Raw genomic sequence first — 23,007 nt, 5'->3', positions numbered from 1 at the left:
AAGTTGGCCTGATCAGTGCAATCAGAACAGGCTATTCCTGACAGGAATTGATTCAGAAATCAAAAACATCTACCTTTTTTCTTTAGTTGCAGCTCCTATAAGAACCTGTGGAGCTTCTCGTTTCGTTACGGCTCTGATTAGTCGTAGCAGCTGTGACAATAGGAGATATTCTTTCTAAATATCTGAAAATAAAATAAATAAATTGCACCTGTCTAACAGTGCGATGTAAGTCTGCAGAGCCATGACCAAAGATTTATTCACAATTTTCAGCGGGCATTAGTACACACTGTGCAATCATTTCTGGAAAACTTAAAATACTTTGCAGATGACGTTTTTCTTTTTTTTTTTTTTTTCAGGTTTTAAAATAAGAGAGTGGCTATGTTTACATGCACAAGATTTCACAATCAAATTTAAATATATTCAGATTAACAAACAAAAGATAATCAGATTTAACCATTTATATATACACACTGTCAATTATTCCAATCATGATGTGCGTTTATACCACAGAAGAAGAAGTATTTCCGTTGTTGCTGAGCCACAAAAAATAGCAAATAAAGCTCTATTGTATGGATTTGTTTGTCTTCCAAGCGTCTAGGCTGGACTTGCAGCAGGTTCTAATTACGGTTCTGATACAGTTGAAACTTTACTGAATAAACAATCATTTTGAGCTCTTTCAAGGTTTCGAATAGTAAGGTTGCTTCGGGAGCACAGCCAGTTTTGCCTCATGACGTATTTCCGCCACTCAACGCAGAAATACGTTACGTTGACATGGAGCGCACATGCACACTCAGGTCAGCTTGTCACATTCAGAATAACAATAAGATTACAATTTCATTCCGACTGAGCTTAATCCGACACAATATTCTGATTGCTGTGTTTACGCATTATTATTCCAAACAGTCATTTATTCTGATTACCTTTGTCTATGTTAATGTAGCTATTGAGAGAATATATTCTTGAAAATGGCACACACAAAAATCCACAAAAATGTCCCTTTTGCAATGTTGTTCATTTTTTGTTGAAGTTCTCTTTATATATTACATTAAAGCCCTTCTGTTTCCTTTATAAATCAAAATACTGCTAATTTCTGTAACATTACTGATCAAATTTACTAACTTCGACAAAGAGAGTTACAAAAACTCTCTGTCTAAAGTAAGTGTAAAGCAAGAATACTTTTGCAAGGTGCTGTATGACTGATTTATGTGTGTTCTATACTTTTTCCCAGTTTTAGTCACAATTTCTTTTGGTATACCACGCTATGTTCTCCATGGAACCCACACCCAGTCACCTTGACAGCTGAGCAGGCTGTGTTTTTATTAAGCTGAACAGTTTATGTACACACTATATTACACCTGGGGACTGTGCCTAGGTGTGGATGTCCATGAGAGGTGTGTATAATTGTATCTTGCTGTGTGTGTACTCACAAAGAATATGATAAACTGCTTGATCTGCAGGCACTTAGTTACCAGCTGAGCTGTGTAGGACCCCATTAATTGTCCATTAGCTTGTGCCACATGGCTTCCACAACTCTCCAGGGCTGCAATGAGATATAGGAAAGAAAGCTTTAGGTGTCAACCTCACGAAAAGGCCCACACCTCTGTGGCTGAAGCACTGGACCTCCAGCAAATACTTCAAACAGTAAAGTATAAGAAGAATATGGATGGGGATTTTTGTGTGCGATGCCTGTGATGCAAAACAGTGGAGTTAGGTCACAGCAGGCGCCCTATCACAGCTGTCACATCGGGTTGGCCTTTGTTTCCCGAGGCGAGCTGCACACAACTTGTGAACCTGTGAATGTGTGCAGCTTTGCTTTGCACTAGTCACACCCTTCCTCCAGAATCCATACATGCATTCAAGCATACAAACACATACAAACACACACAATCGTGTTAGCTCTCTTCTCCTTGTCATCCTACCTTAGGGCTCTATCTCCCATTTGCCCTGGTTTCCATGGTAATGTGATCTGCTCCATTAGCAGCACAAAAAGACAAGGGAAAAAACAAAAAAAAAGCAAAAGGTTTGACAGGAAAAAGAGCAAAGATCAGCAGAAGGAAAGAAGGGAATGGTAATCGTAGCAGAGCAGGGTGTGATTGCCTGCTGTAGTGTTTATGTGTATCTGAGGCTTGGTGCTATGAACAGTTAGAGGCTAAAAATTATTTTTTTTGTCAGTGGACACCCTGCAGCTGGATGTTCTCTGTTTTATCATGTTTCTTTAGGATTGTCCTTTTTGTCTAAACATACAGTGTGCGTAGAAGGCTGGATAACATCTACATTATTACTCAACTTAAAGCAGGGGTTTTGACAGCCCATTGCTATGGAGCATACAGGTGCATAATGTCAAGGAGGACAGACATCAGCAACGACCTTAAAATGGTAAATGGACCAAACTTATATAGTGCTTTTCCAGTCATAGCGACTATTTAAAGCGCTTTACACCAGAGCCCTATTCACCCATTCACACTCACATTTATACACTGATACGCAGATTGGTAGGCAATTGGGGTTAAGTGCTCATCGACATGTGAAAGCTGGAGTAAAACCTACAACCTTCTGCTTGGAAGACAACTACACTACTCACAGTTGTCCCTTAAATGAGCAACTGTTGCGTCCCAATAATCTGTACGGGGTTGTAAGGTTATTTTCATACAGGTCACGGCCTATTATTGCACCTTGATAACAATTATTCACAAATGGAAAACATTTAGCTCAGTTGCTAATATTTCCAGTGATGGATGTCCCAACTAATTCTCCCAAACGTCAGCTCGTGCAATCCTCAGAGAAATAGTAAAAAAATCAAAAAATAAAAAAAAAATCCCAGACTGAGCAAATTACAGTGACATTTTATGACTGCATAATTAGAAGAAATAGAGGTGTCTGGCCACAATGCACTCTGGTGTTTTGGGCAAAACCAAACATACATCTGCACAAAAGCCCCATGCTTACTGCAATGCATGATGGTTGGGAGGTGATTATTCGGGCTTGATTTGCAGCTACCAGCAGCACACCTTGCAGGTACCGAGACGATCATGACCTCCTTTATAATTTTTACAGAAAACTTCATTTTACTTACAGTGTGGAATTTATTTTATGTTTATTTATTGAGATTAATTAAAAATGTTAGGACCTGGTAAAGATTTTTTTCAGGATGTTATGCAAAAACATAGACCTGAGTAATGGGGGATTATCTTTTTACCATTACTGTATCACCAATCCATGCTTAATCTCATGTATCAAACAAACTACCAGTAACTTGTTTCAGATAAATGTAACAGCGAGGTAGCTAAGACATCAGCTAAAACTATAGTTCCACACAGAAAAGCAGATGTTACAGGCTGGTGTTGACTGCACCGATTGGAGTGTTTTTGAAACTTCATCCACTGACTTAAATGAGCTTTCTGACACTATGGCAAACAGACCATGAGTTTTTTTTTGGGAACACGTGTGCGCAGACCAAGGCCTTTCACACATACCACCATGGTTCACTTCACATCTGACCTGTGTCGGACCAAAGACGATACTTCAAAGAAGAGGATTGCAGCAATGGGGACCGGGCCCTGTATAAGCAGGAAACAAAGAAGAAACTGACCAAGAAGACCAGGACAACTAAGAGAAGCTACAGCAAGAAGCTAAGACACAGCAGCAGTTTGGAGGAGCCAGAATGACATTACTAATTACAAAAGCTGTGATGACTCCCAACTAGCTGACAATCCCCAAGCTTGTGCAGGTTTAAAAAACAGCCATTTACCACTCCAACCTTTTTATCCACACAAAAGGACTACCTGCCCCCCCAACCAATACCTGTGGTAGAGTGGAGTGTTCCTGACTCAAAGCAGTAGAGGTTGTGGAGCATCTTCTCCTGCACAAATACATCAGAGCCTACACCAACGAAGACATGTGTTCTTTCCCCTCTTCTCTTCCCTCTGTACACAAATGACTGCACATCTGCGGACACGTCTGTAAAGCTCCTCAAGATCGCAGATGAACGCAATGATTGATCTGATCCAGGGTCAGTACAGACCCTGGATCTGTACTGAGTCTAAAATAAGTGGGCTCTAAAATAAGTGGCGCTGCTGCACTTCAGACACTGAGTATAACCAGCTGATATATCCCTCCGCCTCATTACACGCTGTAGCGCATCCTGACATTGAAGCCGAGGGAGTAAAGGCAGAGAGAGCATTTCTGCAGTTTACGGTTGCAATAACTGATGATAACTGCTGAAAGTAGATTACATGGTGCAGATCACCATTTCGAGCAGAGATCGGTTCTGAAGATGAGTTTTTACATGCTGATAACATTGCAGAAACTCAACCCATAAACCGTACTTTAATGCTTATTAAATTGTTGTCTCTGTATTTGACAAACTAAGGCTGAATCACTTTGCCAAATGAAGGACCCTGGAGTTACAGTGTCAGCACATGAAGCTGTGCTAAAAGTTCTCTTTCAGAGGTATTAAGCTCCTGACCCTGTTGCCATCAAAGTTTAAGACTGGAATGACCTGGAAATTTTAAACCATTTTCCAGGCTTTAAACTGTATGAATGTGGATATAAACAGCATGCAAAAATATATGAAGAAATTATTGTTGTTGCTGTGAAAGCTCAGGATTAGATGTGTGAGAGAGAGTGAAAAAATTAATAAAACTTGTGACTTTATTAAAATGTAAAATTAGTATTACTTTATATGTAAATGCTTAACACCATATCTATCTTTGTTTAAGAGGCAAACAAAATATTTCGGCATGAAAACAGGTATTTATTTACACATTCATATTTATCAATTTAGCCATTATTGGCCAGTTTAACATTTTATGGCACTAGGATGTCATCATTCCAATTCTCAAAAGTGCTTGAAAATAAAAAATAAAAATATTTTTTGTACAATACAAGCATGTTTTTTACTAGTATCAGGTGTTGCAAATTGCACATTAAAATGCCCAAGGCTTTTACACTTTCAGAAATAAAAAGATAAAATATGCGATTAAGTTGTGATTAGGCTCGAGTTAAAAATTTTATAGTTCGACAGCATTATTATATATATATATATATATATATATATATATATATATATATATATATATATATATATATATATATATATATATATATATATATAGCAGCAAATGGCTCAGCAAGGACTAGCTCTTCCTGACTCCTTAAACTGCTTCTTCACATGCATTGACTCCCCGAGCAGCAGAAGGCCTGAACATCTACCTCAGCCAGAGGTGCATCATCAACCTCTCATCCTGCAGCTGCACCAAGTGACCTACTCCTTAAAGAAGATCAACATCCACAAAGGTTGTAGGCCCAGACATGGTGTCAGGTCGGATGCTAAAATTATGTTTTGACCAACTTGTAGGGGTCTTTCAGGACACCTTCAACCTCTCTCTGCAGCTCTCCACGGTTCCTTGCCTACCTGAAGTCCTCACCATTGTGGCTGTGCCCAAAAAAAAAAAAAAAAAAACATCACCTGCCTCAGTTTTTACTGACCTGTTGCTCTGGCCCCTGTCATCATGAGGTGCTTCTAGAGAATTGTCCTACATAGGATGCTGTCTCATCGCTCATCTTCAGCATCCCAGGTTATTTGTGGACTTCAGCTCAGATTCAGGAACATTAAATAAAAAATGAATGCACTTAAAAACAGTTTCTTTCCAAAAGCTGTGAAGGAAATTGTCCCCTTCTGAGAAACTATGAGCCCAGTTCATAATCTGTTTACATGTGTACACACATACACATCCGATATTAAACCTCTTCTTATATCCCACTTATTGCACACTTTTAGCTTCTCAGGGATATTTTATTTGGATATTGAAATTCAAATAGTTTTTACATCGTTCTGTAAACAGACTGCTGTACTTCCTCTTTTTTCTAACTAATGACTATTTGCACACTTTTTAGCTTCCTAGGTAGTGGTTGGTACAGTCATGCAAATTGCAGTTGTTTTACATTGCTCTGTCAATCGACTGCTGCTTCTCTTCTTTTCTTTTTAAGTTGAATATCTTATTATTATCTGAATATGACATGTTAGCTATTAATAATTGCACTGTATATTTCCCCTTCTGATAAATCTTTCTCCTCTGTTGTACAGCTTAACACTTAATTTAGCTTTTTTTCATATTTTTCTTTTGCATTTCTGAGATCCTTCCCTAGGTGTGCGCATTGTTGTTTATGATTTGTGTCTATTTGTTATGTGTGCATTTAAAACCAACATTTCATTATGGTTGCATAATAAAATAATAAAGATTAATTTATACTGTCCCACAGTGGGTGTCGTGGCCTGGTGGTTAGCTGGGTGTTTGTATCTTGGAGAGGTCCCAAACGTTGGCAGTTCAATACTCGGTCTTTCACTCTGTGTCCTTGAGCAAGACATTTGACCACAGATTGCTCCCTGTGTGCCACTCATTTTCGACAGCACACTGCTCCCTAACGTACGGGTTAAATGCAAAGTAATTTCCCCTCTCTGGGACTATAAGGGAAATATATGTTTTTATTTCATTAGTTCATTCTAGGTTGACCCAAGTCAATATTATTTTAAGCCCAGTTACATTTTTGCTCAGACAAAATGATACATGTCAGGCTTCATCAGGTATTCTTGCAGCTTCTCCTTTCCTCATTGTATTCTGCCTTATTCTGCTGTGTCCCACTCGCTGCCATCCTGGGGCACTTTGTGTCGTTTCCTTTGTTCCATCCACCGTTAATCCCCTTACTTTCAATGTCCTGCACTGCATCTCCGGTGTTGTCATAGATCTTAACACGGTTGCTCAAGTGGTAGCCGTGGTCAAATTTAAATTTTCTTGTTGCCAATCTGTATCCCCTTCTCCTCCCAGACTTTCTGTAGAACCTTTTCCTTAGTTTCAAACCTGAGGAAATGTACTACTACTGCTCTTAGCACACCGCCCAGGCCTATTTTGTTTGTCCAATAGCTCTGTGGACACATTGGATTTGCTGGTTGGTTCCTTTGGGTAGGTCCAGCTCTCTTTTAAAAGAGATGGTCCAAGTAGTCTGTAATGGAGCCTCTTTCTGTGTCCTCAGGCAACCCGAAAACCCAGACATTATTTCGCCAAGACCTCCCTTCAAGATTTGTTAGTTTGTCCTGCATCTGAACAGGTAGTTTAGCAGTGTTGTTTAACCAACAGTAAAGATACTATCATCACATGCTGCTATCACTTTATTTAATTTTAGCAGAAAATTTGTTACTAAGCTGCAAACACAACACCCCAATACATTTATTGCAACACCTGGAGATTTTAACCATGCCTAGCTCTCAGCTACACTTTCATTTCGACAGATTGGCAGCTGCCCTACTAGAAAAATCTGGATTAGTTTTATGGAAATGGGAGGAATGCATGCATTTTGATTACAAGATCTCCTCTTGTTAAAGTAGATCATTACCTTTTTTTTGGTGTATAAACTACTTGTTTAAAAGCAAACTTTGATAAAAGAAACAGTGTTAAGATGGCCAGAGGTACAGTAACTGATTGAGCTGGAGTTGTTTTGAGGCTACAGAATCACTGTATCATTATCTCTTAAACAAAAGCTGCAATTTCATGCAGTTGCATGAGTGTATCACACAAACACCATGTTTGATACACTCATGCACACAGTGAAATACTGTAAATTAAATTTAAATCTTCAAGTTGAATACACACTGCTTGTGAGAGACAGTGTAAACAACTCTGGTCAAGATCATGTGGAACCAGTAGTGTGATTATAACATGTGACAGACTATGAACTGGGATGGTGGTTTGTTGATTTTTAAACAGGGGACGATAGCCTTCACAGCTTTGGGAAAGACACTGTTTTTAAGTCTGTTAGTTTATGATTTAACGTTCCTAAATTGCTTCCCTGCTTGTCCCTCAGGTTGGACAAGAAGTGCATTGCACAGATAGGTGGAATCTGTGTCTGGCTCTTTTCTGGTAACCTGACGCCGCCAGATAGATTTGCTTCGCATATCCATCTGGAAACCTTCCGTTGAAGTAATTTTGGGAAGGGGCGAAAATACTGGTTAGCTGATTGGCCTATGTTGGTGATAGACGGGCCAAATAAACCAATCAGATCAACGAAGCATATGACGTACTCGTCAACACAAACACAACCACAAGCCAAGCTACTGTTGCTGCTGCAGGTAAAGGCTCGTTAGCTCAGCAAAGAAATACTCTGTAATTCCGATAAAACTTGCTCGATAGCCATGCTAACGCTAGTTTCATCGGCTGAAGCCGCCATGTTCTTTAGACTGAACTGTCGCGCTTCTCGTTGCGTCACACCTCAACCCGCCTCAAAGCCAACGCTGATTGGACGTTCGTTTGGTGAACGGCTCCAAATTTTCTTTAACGGAGAGTAGCCAGACTGATCTGCGAGTGAAACCTTGAAAGCTCGCGAGATCAGGATGGTCTCACGAGGCTACTTTTCTGGACTCATGCAGCATAAACTTTCTGGATCTTGTAGACAGTATTCCACACTCTCCTGCGCTAACACAGGATGCTTTCAATTGTAGCTCTATAAAAGTTTATGAGCAGCTGAGTAGAAAGTCCAGACCGTGTCGGTTTCCTGAGAAAGAAGAGTCGTTGTTGGGCCTTCTTCACCTCGCCAAGTTTCTTGTTTATTTGTCTTTAATGCAATTGTTTTGGCGGGATTTTTTTTTTTATCACATTACACAGTTAACAACGAAGTTCTTGTTCCACCCAGCTGAACCTTAAATGTTCAGGTATGAACAATAAAATTTCATCTACACATAAATGCCCACGTTAGATTCCTCACACACTGCAGGAGTCCATCTTTTTAACATTCTGACTCTTACATCTTCCTCCTCTCCATCTTCTGAAGTGCTGTACACACACACAGGCACACATTTCTTGTGTTAGGGGACTGTAAAAATCGTGACTTAGCTGAAACCCCACTTGCGTACGAGCCTACATGCACGTGCACACACACATGCATGCATTCACACACAGAGTTTCTAACATCGTGACTGCAGCAGCTGAACCCCCCTTGGCACAGACACATAAACACAGGCTCATTAGCTTGTCGAAGTTGGTGTGTGTAAGTGGATGTGTCTGGATCCTGTTGGAGCAGGGCAGATCAAACTCAGTCTATAATCAAAGTCCTAATCTTTCCACACAGCATAGGTCATCTGCATGGCGTGACACATTTTGTCTGACATGGGACAGATACTGAATAATCAATGAGTGACTGAACAGTTTAAATACCGTGAACTTCTGATGAATTGAAATAGGTAATCGAACACTATGTTGGTACACACTGCCTCCTCATGGTCATAGACAAAATGTCCATCTTCTTTATCTGCCTTGACTTCGATAATTGAACATGCTTTGCCTTGGAAGGCTATTCTTATATTTGTATTTTGAGGGGATTTATGTTATTTGTTTTCCAAAAAAACATCTGAAAAGTATGGTGCACATTTGAATTCAGTCGGTTAAACCGCCTTTCACTGCATTTCAGCTGCAAGGCCTTCTGACTATTTTTTGGTGCAACTTTGCTATAGACTGCACCACTTTGCAGTCAAAACAAATATGATTTTTAAATACCATATTAATATAAGAAATCTTGTAAACCTTTGTAAAATATTTGTGCATCTATCCAATATGTTATACATATAAGCTCAAAATCATTCAGAACCCTGCCAGATTTAAATTTAAAGAACTCTTTAAGTTTATCAACATGTTTCCTCTGACTGAAAGTAATATTATGTAGTGGACCAGCTAGTGCCTCCATTTGAGTCTCATAGAGATTCGATGGAGAGGCTAAGGACTATGGTGATGGTAAGGAGACCTAACCTGACTCCGCCAGCTGTATGTCGCTCCGCCTAGCTCCACTCACATACTTCTTGGACCTCTCCATAGGAATTGCTTTTATTGAAGGCTGGGCCTTATCAAAAATTCTTGCATATGATTGGATAAGCCACTTGTCTGTCATCTTTATCGATGTGCTATTTCAACCACTCACACCGAAGCTAACCCGTGACGCTGTGAGAGCGACGCTTTTTTATGTGTTTGCTGCTCTAGTGGCACGCGTTTTATTGACAGTGAGCTGAGAGGAAGAGGGGGAAAGACAGGCGGCAAAGCGCCGCAGGTCAGAGTCGATCCCGGGCCGACTGCGTTGAGGACTAAAGGCCTCCTAACATGGTTCACGCTAACTGCTAACCGACAAGATGTCCGCTGCGGACGCGCCCCGGAAAACAAAACTTGCCACCAACAAAAGCCTTCAGAGGCGTTCTCTGATGTTCTTTTAATGAAACATTATTAGGTAGATTGGACAACACGGAAGAAATAGCAGCATCAATGTTAACGCTTGCTTCTTCGACGAGTCGCCATTGCTATCAAAACAGTCTCACGTCATGGTCACTTCTCCACTACGTCACATCTGTGAAACTCCAGCCCTGCGTTCTGATTGGCCAGACAATAAAATTGGTTGGAGAAATCACTCTCTATGGGAGAGGTCCCAGATGTATGTGAGTGAAGCTAGGCGGAGCGACATGCGTCTGGCGAGAGTCAGGTTAAAGGAGACCAACCAACCTCAAAGAATTGGAGCATCACCTGGTCAGCAATTGAGAAGAATTAATAAGAAGTGCAATTCAGCAGTCTAAAATGCTGAATTGCAATATATATCCCAGTTTAAGTGGAACCAATAATTGGAACAATTCAGAGGTGAGGGCTGAAGATTATCTAAACACAGAGATGAAGAGATGTCATCAAAAAGGTCAAAAGAGACAGACATTAGTGAGTAAAACAGAGAAAGGCGAAGTCAACAGAGGAGAGAGAAGGAAACCGAGAGGGGAGACAGAAAGGAGGAGAAAAAGACAGAGAAGTGATACAGACTGACAGAATGACAGAACTAGGCAGAAAGGAGTGTCAAACAGAGGTGAGAGAAAGAGACAGATAGGAGACAGAAAAAGAGAGGAGAAACAGACAGAAAGAGGAGAGAAAAAGAAGCAATGAGGAGAGGCACAGGTGGATGGTGGATTTGATATATGCCTTGTATTTACAGACAGCTAAACTCTGACTGCATTTGGCTGAACTGTACTGGGCCCTGCCTGCTTTGTGGATTTTTCGATTACAGTTTTTTCCTTCCGTGCTAGCATTCTTTTATCTCTGCTCAGGAGTAGAGCCGCTTAGATCAGAGTAGGGCTGAAATGTGACGTAAACAGACTTCTGTTCAATGATTGGTTAAAGGCAAGAAGAAACCAAAAGGTTTTTCTCAAAGTTCGGGGAAAAGATCAACTCAAGAGCGACGACATTATGATTAAGGACTACCATGTACAGAGTGGGTCTAACCGAAATATCATTTTAATGTTTACAAAGAATAAATCATGCCTGAAGGAAACAAAAAAAAAGAACATTAGGGCATTTCTCAAATAAGTCCGATTAGCCCCATCCCCGGGAAATCAACTCCAGTTCCCCAGACGGTCAGACAAGCAAATTCCATACGGAGAAAAGCAACGTTTGCTGCGCCAATAATTATGGAAGATGAGGATTCCCAGAATCTTTATTTCAACATGCTTCAATCGAGAAGAACAGCGTCGAACAACTGAGAGGTTGTTTGAAATGTAGAGGCCAGAAAGTTGGTGGAAAGAATGATGTATTAGTCGTTACATTATCGTTCAGTTAGCGGGTTAAGACTGAAGATTTAACACATCAGCACGGGGTTGTTTGAACAGATCGAGGACGTTTGGCTAATGGATAATCACGTCTGTTTAAACTCAATTGATCCCTCAATAACCCGTTCTCAGAAAGTAAACAGCTCTGTGGTCATTTGCAGATGTCTCACAAAAATAATATTTGCTTTGTGTTATTAGATTGTCGCATGTCTGCTTGCTGAAACCAAAAATCCTCCTTTCTGAGTCCGTCACAGCTGTCTGCTTGTTTGTGTATTTTTGTTGCTACATAGACCCACATGAATGGATAATATAAAATAGATCCCTTGTGATCAAATAAACACTGAATAAAGTTACGGCAGAACTGTAAGGCCCTCCCGCATACATGCTCTTATCCAACAGTGCCATTTCTCGGGATTCTTTCGGGGTTTAGGAAAGGGAATGAAAAAAATTCTTTCATCTGGTCACAATCGCCAGGTTGGATTTGAACCCGGGTCGTCCGCATCGAGGACTAAAGGCCTCCAATCATGGGTCGCGCTACCCGCTACGCCACGAGCGTGCCCCACTTCAGCTTTTTTTACTAGAATTAAATTAGATCCGTGGATTTAGCAAAGCTTTCTCTCGTTTTACACACACTGAAAGCTGTTAAGTTTTGTCTCCAAAATGTTTAGTTCAAAAATGTGTTCTGCTAATTTTAATAAAACTCTAGCAGATATTAAAAAGCTGAATTATTTGAAGATAGCCTAAAGCTTTGTGACTTGGTTAATCCTTGAATGAAGTTTCTAGCTTAAACTAGGCAGAAGTAGTAAACTGGCAAAGAGCACAAACTGTTTGAAGGATTGTCTTTTCATTTTCAATGAAGAGCAAAAAGTTAGGTAATTAAAACAATATAGAAGTTAAACACACCAAAAGACATAGCAGTGATGTCCTGAACAAGCTGTACGTTTTGATGCATAAATTGTTACAATCAGTTGAAGCAGTGCTTTAAGTGGGTCAGTACGCAATAGCAGTGTTTCGGGAATTCTACCCACATCCTTTTTAATTTCCCTACAATAAAACTATTGAACTATAGATCTATATAAACATATCACCCATGTTTCTGTCCTATATTTGTTTGACATTTAGGGGAGTACCAGTATTTATTTTTTCCCACTTAAAGCAATGGGTTGAAGTACCTGTATGTGAAAGTAGTTAAGTGCCAAATAAGTAAAACAGGAAATTATTATGTGAGAAGGCTTGCATGCTTTCTCACTTGAATAGTGATTTTTATCCCGAGACCTTTGGTTTTTATTCAACATGAATACAGCTTGACATTTTGTCGCTTCCTGAAGTTGGTACTGCGGTTGCCAGTTCAAATCTCAGCATTCAGGTTACATCAGTTTACATGGGTTCTCTCCAGGTACTCTGGCTTCCTCACAGTCCAAAAACATTTGTGATGAACTGGTGACCTCTCCAGGGTGTACCCTTTCTCACAACCGTTGTCCACTGGAAACTGGTCCTCATGGGATCCTGCAAAGAATATAATTGTAGATCTCAGATGGAAGGATGGCGTGAGCATTGTGTCTTGCATGCCCTCTACTCCCAGGCTGACTGTTAACAGCTGTGCTCTGTGCCTTACAGGAGAGCCCAGAGCGTTAGCCATGAACCTCTGAGAAGACAAGGCTCCTCCACCACCAGCCGGCCCCCTCAGCCTCTCTCTGCCCAGGCCATCAAACACATCTGGGTCCGTACGGCTCTCTTTGAGAAAGTTTTGGATAAGATAGTCCAGCACATTGTGGACAACTCCAGGTGATGTTTTCTTTCATTTCTCCTTACTTGCACTGAAGTGACTAAGCTGTTTTTTCCTACTTTGTTGTTGCTGAAAAATGAACGGTCCACCACATGTTGTCTGTCATGTCAGAGTTTCCTCCCGGGTTGCTCTGCTCTGTGTCTGGATAAGAACCACAGTGTGTCCGACGTGCTGTCCTCGCAAACCATTGTCCAATCACAGTCTCGGACCTGAAGTCTGCGCCATGGTTCAGACATAATGATGTAATCATCTTTCATTTAACAGAGGAAAATAATGCTTAAAGACGAGTCTGTGGTCTGACGTTGCATTCTTGATGCTCCCATTGAGAAGATTGGAACTCCAGTGAATTGGACATCATGTTCACACAACAGCAGGATAGTTCATCTAATCTGACATGAGACGCCCACACTAAATGTCAGCTTCTGTGTCGCTCCCTCTGAAATAAAGAGCAACTGGAAGATGACTGTTACAGGTTGTGACCTCCCAGCAAAGAGCAGGCTCTCTTTGCTGGGAAGTGAAGCTGTAGTCGGTGGGATGAAGCGAGATTAAAGGAGTGTGCTTTCATATTTACCTAACCTTAAAGACAAAACCCTAATTAGGCAGCAGGTGCCTGATTAGAAGACATCTCAAATAGCTGGATTTGGGGGGGAATGAGCACAAAATAATTTCTGTGACCTGCTACAATAGTCGTTGCAGAAAATACAGGGTACCATTATAAGTCTGATACTCTAGTCATCCACAAGCCAGAGCTGCTAACAATTTTGCCACCGCAAATCAGGTGTCCATTGTTTGTTCAGGGTCCCCTCCAGACAGGTTTGGTAAGGGGTGGGCACACGGAAATACAAACCAAGGAGTGGCACAGCAAAACCAAAAGCCACTATTCCAGGGAATGTATTTGGGTATGTTGCTATGACAGAATTTTGAGATATGATTAAAAAACATAGGTGGATTATTTAAAGCCAATTAGTATAAAAAATAAAAAATAAAAAAACCTAATAATTTCTTTTGTTATTTTAACATTTGTCCCTTTTTAGCCTTTGCTAAATTTTTTGTGTCCGTTTTTAAAATATGGTCGTTTTGACATAAAACACCTTTGAATATGTTGGTTATGTTGCTTGTTTTATCAGATTAAGGGATTCCCTAACATCCCTTAATCTGATACCCTGTTGGTTGTGTGGCACTGGGGCTGTGAGGAAAGACAAACTTTTAACAGTCGTGGTCTTGGGGGCAAAAAATTACTAAAGCATATTTACATAGTAAGTGAGTAAATGTTTTTGTGGGGAATGTAAGTAGTTGATCCTGCTGGTTTTTTAAGGGTTTTTTTCCACTTACAAACCAAAGCAAAGTCTCTAAAAGAATTGTGCAGTTCAGAGGATCATTTCTGTAGCTTTAAAGAATTTCTTGTTTCCGAACCAATAACATTCACTAACGCTGTTCCTTCATTTCATTTTATTGCTGCAGTAAATACTATGAAAGGGAAGCTCTAATGCATGACCCAGTCTTTGGGTCCATCTTAGCAGCCCTGCTTGGTGAGTAACATGAAAATCCCAGATATGGTCTAAAACCATCAGATAAGAATCACTTAAATACAAAAACATGTCATAATTGCAAATATACAGTATGCTTATGTGTCTAATTATAATGATATATGTTTCTGTACTGATTTTCTCTCTGACTTAACTGAGTTTTTGACAATAATTGAAGAAGTTTAACATGCACTATGTGCATAGTTACGATTAACTTAATTAATAAACAACTACGGAGCTGTCGGTCGATCTAAAATGTCAATTAACGTCAGTCCTGAACATTTAAGAAACTAAAAGATTGTTTTTTGCTTACATAGAATAGAACAGAATAAAGACAAAAAAATGTCTGTATGGTAGGGGCAAATTTGCAACATAGGAAAAATAAAAATGTGCATTTATTAAAAATAGCATAATCAGATTAAAGAAATGTGCAACTGAGTAGGATAATTTAAAACACAAAAGACATTCATGTATATTTGTGCATAAAACAACAGACTGTTTACCAAAAAAACAGCAGGGATGTAAACACTTGTTGAGTTTGTTAGGAGCAGTGATGGTGTGCACTGTTATTCGGCAACTAATAGTATGCAAAATTATTAGGCAGGTAAATATGAAATGTTCCCCTCTCACTTGCTTAATTTTTAGTTGCTACAATGGGAAAAACAAAACAACTGAAACTTTACAAATGAGCTTTTTGTAGCGGCAACCAATCGCCTCTGAGATACTGTTCAGAGAGGGGAACGGTTTTACTTTACTGTAAATCTCCATTTAAAAAAAGGACCACAAGTTCCAGATAGGGTTGAGTTCAGGTGAGGAAGGGGTCATGTTATTATTCTTTCCCTGCTAAGGTTCATCAGCTTCAATGGCAAACTTAACAGTTCATGCAGTAAAGCGCGTCCATGCGTTTGATACAACCTTTTCCTACGCAAAGAAATCACGGTCTCCCTGAAATATGCAGTTTTTCCAGTACCACCATTTCAAGAGTGTGTCTTTAATAGTGTAGTGTATGCAGTTAGTTTAGTATTTGATTTTAAGTCCATCTTCAATCTGAAAAAGTCAGCGGCGCTCAGTTGTAACAGTACCACCCTTTACCGCCACCTTGCTGGCGTCTGAGTTAAAGTGGAGCTCTGTGGCCATTAATGATCCAGCCATCTGCTCCATCAATAGTCACTGTTGTCTCCATCAGCTCATAAAACCTTTGAAAAATATGTCTTCAGATATTTCTTGGTCCAGTCTTGCTCAGTGGTAGTCAGGGTAGCCCAGCCACCCCTCTGAGCACTGAAGAGCCTGTGCTTCTTGGTGCTCGCAGGCAGGTTGTAGTTCTGGAGCGTGACAGCACTGTAGAGGATATGGTTCTTAGTGACTTTAGGTCTGATATTTCTCATTAGTTTGACATCTAATTTCTTTGTTTCTCAAAACGTTTCTTCGTTTGATGGCTCTATGATCAGACCCCAGTATGTTGCCAATTTCAAGAGTGCTGCATTCCTCTGAAATACTTTTTTAAAACAATTATTGGCTTTCAGAGTCCATTAAATTTGTTTTTATTTGCCAATTTTTAATCCAATATGAATGCAACTTCATATAGCTAGGAGCTGGAAAATATCCAAATATGATTATATGGTCTAAATGCTAACTTGCCTATTAGTTGTGCACAGTGTATTTGCTGAGCCTCTAAGTACAGTTTACCACACTCCTGAGCTCAGGCCCTCTGATTCAGAGATCACTTTTATGAAGTGACTCATGTTCCTGACTGGATTCACATCTTTAGACAATTGCAGGCCTTTATGTAACTTAATTTTTTTATATAATTCTAGAACACAACACCTTTCAGAGATAAGCAGCTTGTTGAAAGAGTTTGTATACAGAAATTATAGCCAACCATATTAATGAAACCTCATTTGCCTACTTGTTGCCATGATTAGTATTTATTTTTTGGTTCTGTTAGATTTTGTTGGTGCTTCCTCTGCTATTGGCCTATTTATCCTTGAGTAAAAGGCTTTAATATATTCTAAGAGTTATTAAGACAGTTTTAGGAACATGAATTTTATCTAGATTCCATAAGTTGTACATTAAATGGACTGTTTTATTAAGTATTACATGCAGCTCATAAATTCAAATCCCAACCAGTCCTTTGCAAAAGGATCAAAAACATTACTCTGAATGCAGAGTGGAATATAGTTTCACTGTCAAACACAACTTTATTTATTTCTCAAATCTTAGTTTCCTAATATTTCTATGACATTATTAATGTTTGACACAATGCATATGTTTTGACATCCCATGAAAAGTCTAAAAGGTTTAAACTGAAGAGATTACTGTTGGGTGGGCTTTCTGTTTGTATGCTGTATTTCCAGTGGGGCCCTGTGCACTGGAGTACACTAAGCTGAAAACTTCAGACCATTTCTGGACAGACCCTTCAGCCAATGAGCTTGTTCAGCGCCATCGTATCCACGGGGCCCACCGGAGCCTGGATATCTCATCTGGCCGTCGACCAGCGTTGGGGGTGAGTCTTATTTAGATCAGATCTCAGGATCTTTGGTCTTGTGAGAGTTTATGTTGTAAGCTAAAGAGTGAAAATCCTTTTCCAGATCCGTAAGAGGCAGTCCAGCGGGAGCATGTCAGAAGATAGGTTTGCAGCATCTGCAAGAGAGTATGTGGAGTCTCTTCATCAAAACTCGAGAACACACCTCCTATATGGCAAAAACAACGTCCTGGTGCAACCGGTATGACACTGTTACTCTAGCACAACTCTTATGCGTAGTGCACACAATGTTTTGTGGTTAAAAACGGGGCATTCTCACAGCAGTGGACGTTTTCTCTGATAAGAACATGGTTTAGAAATGGGTTCCAGAGTGGAAGGATTTATATTTTCCTGGAAACAGCTTGTATGGGGAAGCTCTGGCACATAGGCAGTATGATTTCTATCAGTAGCAATTAACGCACATCCGCAGAGCATAACTGATGCCACCGCAGTTATTGTTTTATGATTCCAAGTCACTCCAAGCCAACAGTTGGATCTCATCGTCTGTTCATGTAAACATTTCAGTTCCTGCCATTCCACCGTTTTACACAGGGAATGTTTGGCTCCATCCAAATACCTCTAATTATAGCTCCTGCTTCAAGCTCCTGTTTAACTTTTATGGGGTCATCAACAGTAAGAACACTATCGCCGTTTGGACAGGAGCTTCAGACTGCTGTGCCTATTTCTAACAGCCTCTAACTCAGGCGTTGTTACGTGATGAAAACGCACATGGATGATGCTAGTCAAATCTGGGCCTACAGCTTCCAAAAATGATCTACTCTTCTCTCCGGATGTTTTGTTAATTTCTGTTAGGTGGGCTGTGCTTATACGTCATGTCATGCAAAGGATTGAAGGATACCTATATTGCGTGGTTCCTATGCTAAAGTAGCTGCAAGAAAAAGCATACAGGCTTCTTTTCCGACCTCCTTCTTTACTGACTGCACTATTCAGACAGCACTGATCATGGCGACTGCTGACGGACTTCCGCTTTGGCTAAAGAGTCATTACCCAAAGCAAATATTCAGATGGAGCCTGAGTACGCATGTATTTGTTGTTGAGTTTCAAAAAACATACTGCCTATTATTGGCGTTGCAGGGAGGTAACATCGCTTTTAACATCACAAACACACACATACACACACACACACACACACACACACACACACACACATACACAGAGGGAGCAGAGCAGACATGCATTGGACACAAAATGCACAAAGTGCAGCTTCAGAAAAATGTCCCACGTACCCTCCTGGTCACGGTGTTAAAGGCTGAGCCACGAATAGCATCCTAACATAAATGTTGGGATTGACCAACCAACTAATCATAAATGATCAACGCAAAGCACCTCATGAATGTTTATCTGTATTTAAACGAGTCATGGTGAAGTGGCAACTACGGGAAAAAAAGAAAAGAAACTTTGGAAGAATCTCACAGAGAGGCATCAGATATAAAAATTTATTTGATGTTTTGAAACATTTATGTGTGAGAAAACAGGGAAAACTAATGAAGTCATGGGGGGAGGGCACTACTTTTTCAAAGTACTCTATTTCTTTTTAAATTGTATGGTGCCAAATTTTCTCTCTCAACTTCTCTAACCCATACACTTAATCTCTGTTTCCTCCACCTGAAAATGGCAGAAGAAGGACATGGAGGTGTTACGGGGCTATTTGTCACTCCATCAAGCTGGGGATAACCTCACGCTAAAGTGGACACCTAACCAGCTCATCAACGGCACTCTGGGAGACTGTGACCTGGAGAAAAGGTTAGGCCAAACCAAGAAATCAAAACTGGTAGGAAAGAGAAACAACTTTTCAGAATCAGAACGTTATTTGCCAATTTTGTGGGTAAAAACAAGGAATTTGACTTTCTGTCTCTCACATCATAATCAAAGTTTTGTCACAAACTATGAACTACAATATATGACAAAACATTTCAAGGGAAAGTAAGGACAAGGGGGATAAAGTAAGAACAAGCAAAGTACAAGACTGTGTTTGCAGGGGCGTACTCCGATGGCGCAGGGGTAGAGAGCATGACCCATGTACGGAGGCCTTGGTCCGCGACGAGGCTGACCTGGGTTCCATTCTTGCCTGTGGTCCTTTCCCGCATGTCTTCCCCTTATCTCACCCTACTTTGTAAAAATGAGCCACTAGTGCTACAAGAACCCAGAAAGAAAGTGTGTGCAGCCATTTTTTTTATATACACACACATACATATAAATCTATATATACAGACATAATATACATGCACATATACAGATTTAGTCGCAAGTGTAAACTGATCTGAGCTAAAATGACTGCCTTTGAAGCTAAATCTGAAAACATTTCTCCCACTTTTAGTATTTATTGGGACTATGCACTGACTGTTCCTCTGCGCCAGATTGTTTGCATCCACTGTCACCAACGGCGTGAGTACTTTGGAGCTGTCCAGCTTTACACTCACAGTCTACTGCAGCCAATTTTGAAGTGTAGTATGAGATACTTGTTTTCTATAAGCTATTGCTGATCAGCCTATTGTTCTCTATATAATCTCTAGCTATACGTAGAGATATTGATGACTATAGAAAATAATCTTCATTAGACAACCCATTCTATGATCGTTTCCTGCTACTTTTTCATGTATAAACCTTTTTTCCCCATAATTCAGCTGATTGTGGAGGGATGCTGGTACTTGTCAGCCAGGATGGAATCCAGCGGCCACCTCTGCACTTTCCGCCTGGCGGTCACCTCCTGGCCTTCCTCTCCTGTCTGGAAACTGGACTGCTACCACGAGGTCAACTGGAACCTCCCCTATGGTCCCAGAAAGGCAAGGTAACAACAAATATTACCACACCTCTAACTTGAAGTCTTGAACCCACAAGAGCATCAAAGTCATTACCCAGATTTTTTAGCCTATTCCAAAGCAACTTGTTGACAGTGAGGAGAATCCACTAGCTTATATCTGACATTAAAGTTTGCTTGTGTCTTGCAGGGAAAAGTGTTCCCTAAATTGAGGAAGAGAAGCAGTGCGGCTCGACTCATGGAGCAGGACCGGAACGGTGAGGAGCAGACTGCAGCTGATTATGTCTTTCGTATCGTCTACCCAGGATACCGATATGATGCCAGTAAGTCACCGTATATTGATCATTTCTTCAAAATAAAACCAGGACAAAGTGCTCATGACGTAAAACCTTTTTTCTGTTGCTAACACTTATCTCTGTTTGAGGTATAGCGTGCTATTGTAAAGTGAGGTGGTTTCTTTCCGAGGCTTGTAGGGCCACCCTTTTCTAACTACATTCTCTGTTGTTTCGCTGGTGCAAGCAGTCACCATAAACTACCACCACACCACGGGCAGCCGCGCGCCGTCGCTGGACGACGATGAGGAAGAGGAAGATAGACTCCATGCTATGATCTCAATGATCTGCTCGCGGAACCTCACAGACCCTAATGTCCTGAAAGGTTTTTATCACCTTAACACACCCACCAAATCCCTCTGCCCCATCCCCACCCCTTAGACCTGACCCCGGCTTCAGACTCTCTCTCCTCCCTCCGTGTCCTCTCTCGCCCTCTCTCCTTCCCTTGCCTAACCTCTCCTCCCCCAGCTTTGCCTGCCTGTCTGTGTGCTGCCTGAAGCTGAGCCCAACAGTGAGGAGACGGCTAGACCTGACTGTGCTTTCAGGGACATGGGGAAGTGGAAATGTGATTCCGATCCTAGCCTGGACAATTTTCTGCTACAAAAAAAATGTTGCTCCAAAAATATGTAATGCAAGATAATTCCAGATAAATGGAAGAGCGAAGCTTGCATAATCACTCCAGGATCAGCAAACCTTTTTACTCAGAGATATTTGGCCAAGCTCTCTTCTTGTAAGATTTTTTTTAAGATGATATATATTTAATTAACAATATAGGGAACATCTCACTCTGTGTGTGAAAGAGAGCATTAGCTTCATTTTAAACTCTTAAATAAGCAATCTTTTCCTCTGACGTTAGCTTTTCAAACTTTCCACTGAAAAGAAAAAATGCGAACTTTCAGTAAAAACCTCTACACCAATATACACCCATCACATCGAAGGGTCTGAATCGGTCAGAAAATAGTGCCTGTTTTCTGACGGATTTGTGTACTACTTTGAAACATGGGCTTTTCTTGGCCTATTCTACTTTTTATTCAACAAGTAAATCTAAGAAACATGGACAATGGAGGATCAAATTCAGTCATGCACATATTACTGCAAAGTGTTTGAATGTACTTGATGCAGCTTGTTATCAGCCTGCATAGCTAACAGCAGCTAGCCTGATTGATAAGCACAACAGCTGCCAAACCCCGCTGGGTTTTCTCACTTGTAAGTCAATCAAAGTTTAGAATTCTGAGAATTCTGTTGTAGATTTGAGTTCCAACCTCCGAAATAAATCCAACACACCATTAGTGGTGAAGACATAATCCTCAGGCCCAAAAAATAACTGAAAGCTTTTACTGAGCTGTGCCCGCCTGCATCCAAGATGGCACCACAGATGGCAACCTTGATACTTATATCTTTTTTACCTTATATGTTTTTGTGTGTTTATTCTGCTCTCTGCCACCATTCTGTAGTTACTTTTGCTAGAGAGAAACTCATAAACATCACAGTCCTGCCCAAGCATTTTTCTCCATTTTTCATCAACCCCAACTTCACAGAAATATTGGGTAACGCAGCTGCTATCTATGGAATCCTGCCCGTTTACTTCATCTGCAAAGTAAACGGTCAGGATTGCTCGTGAAGCTTCGGCAATGGGGACTCTGCACACCTTTGCCCGCAATCCACCTGGCTAACGTCCGCTCCCTGGCTAGCATGATGAATGAGCAGTTTCTTTTCAACAGAGGGTGAAATGAGGCTACAATTAGTTTCTCTAAAATCTGGCTCGGTGGGCACACCCTGGACTGCACACTACAGATGCAGGGCTTTCCGCTGTGTTGTGTAGACCGCATCATGGAGCTCTCTGAGAAAAAGAGAGGTGGAATCTGCTATTACATCAGAAGTTTTTGTACTGATGTTAGCATGTTAAGGCTGGTTCACACGGTAGGATTTTGAAATAGCTGGGAGAGACACCACATGTAAAAAACAAAAACAGGTTTGCTCGTACAAAACAGATTTCACTCAGGATCATTCAGATGTCAGACAGGAAATCTTGTGAATCCTCTCAAGATCAAATGTGAGTTCAGAGTAAAAAAACATGGATGACTAGGAAGAATAATGCTGATAGTTTGTGGACTAATTCTAACAGAGAGAAACCATAACAAAAAGAAAAAAACAGTTAAAGGAGTGGAAACAGCACCGGGGGGCTCTATGTTTGCTGCACTAATATAAGGAGGTGAGTTGGGTTTTTTTCCTCTCCAGGTTTCCCCCACCGCGCTTTCTGATTGGCTACACAGTACATTCAACAGGCTGCATGTTCGTTTGTCATCAGGCAACATTACCCACAATAGGATACCAGGGCAAGACAATCCAACATGTTGAATATTTGAGCTCAGAGCTGTCCTGAAGTTCTACCGAGAGGATCAGATCATTCTTAACACACCACACACGGCAGGAATATCTCCTAAGATTATCT

The 23,007-nt window shown here is 40.6% G+C and overlaps 1 protein-coding gene across 4 annotated transcripts in view; it reads left to right on the top strand.

Moving 5' to 3' along the window:
• sgsm2 (small G protein signaling modulator 2) overlaps positions 1-23,007 on the top strand; it is a 114,360-nt gene that overhangs the window by 67,513 nt on the left and 23,840 nt on the right. For 2 of the 4 annotated variants that reach the window (XM_036149845.1, XM_036149847.1), the window contains exons 4-12: positions 13,229-13,396; positions 14,859-14,926; positions 17,278-17,426; positions 17,512-17,646; positions 19,084-19,208; positions 19,783-19,850; positions 20,090-20,253; positions 20,414-20,546; positions 20,743-20,880. In XM_036149845.1, the coding sequence (XP_036005738.1) occupies positions 13,229-13,396; positions 14,859-14,926; positions 17,278-17,426; positions 17,512-17,646; positions 19,084-19,208; positions 19,783-19,850; positions 20,090-20,253; positions 20,414-20,546; positions 20,743-20,880 (1,148 nt within the window). The remainder of the gene's footprint in view (positions 1-13,228; positions 13,397-14,858; positions 14,927-17,277; positions 17,427-17,511; positions 17,647-19,083; positions 19,209-19,782; positions 19,851-20,089; positions 20,254-20,413; positions 20,547-20,742; positions 20,881-23,007) is intronic. The other 2 variants (XM_036149846.1, XM_021324635.2) reach the window with 2 other exon arrangements.

This window comes from Fundulus heteroclitus, chromosome 18 (genome assembly GCF_011125445.2).
Source record: "Fundulus heteroclitus isolate FHET01 chromosome 18, MU-UCD_Fhet_4.1, whole genome shotgun sequence".
Classification (NCBI taxonomy): Eukaryota; Metazoa; Chordata; class Actinopteri; order Cyprinodontiformes; family Fundulidae; genus Fundulus; species Fundulus heteroclitus.
The sequence above is the reverse complement of the archived record's forward strand: the minus strand, read 5'-3'. Positions and strand labels throughout refer to the sequence as shown.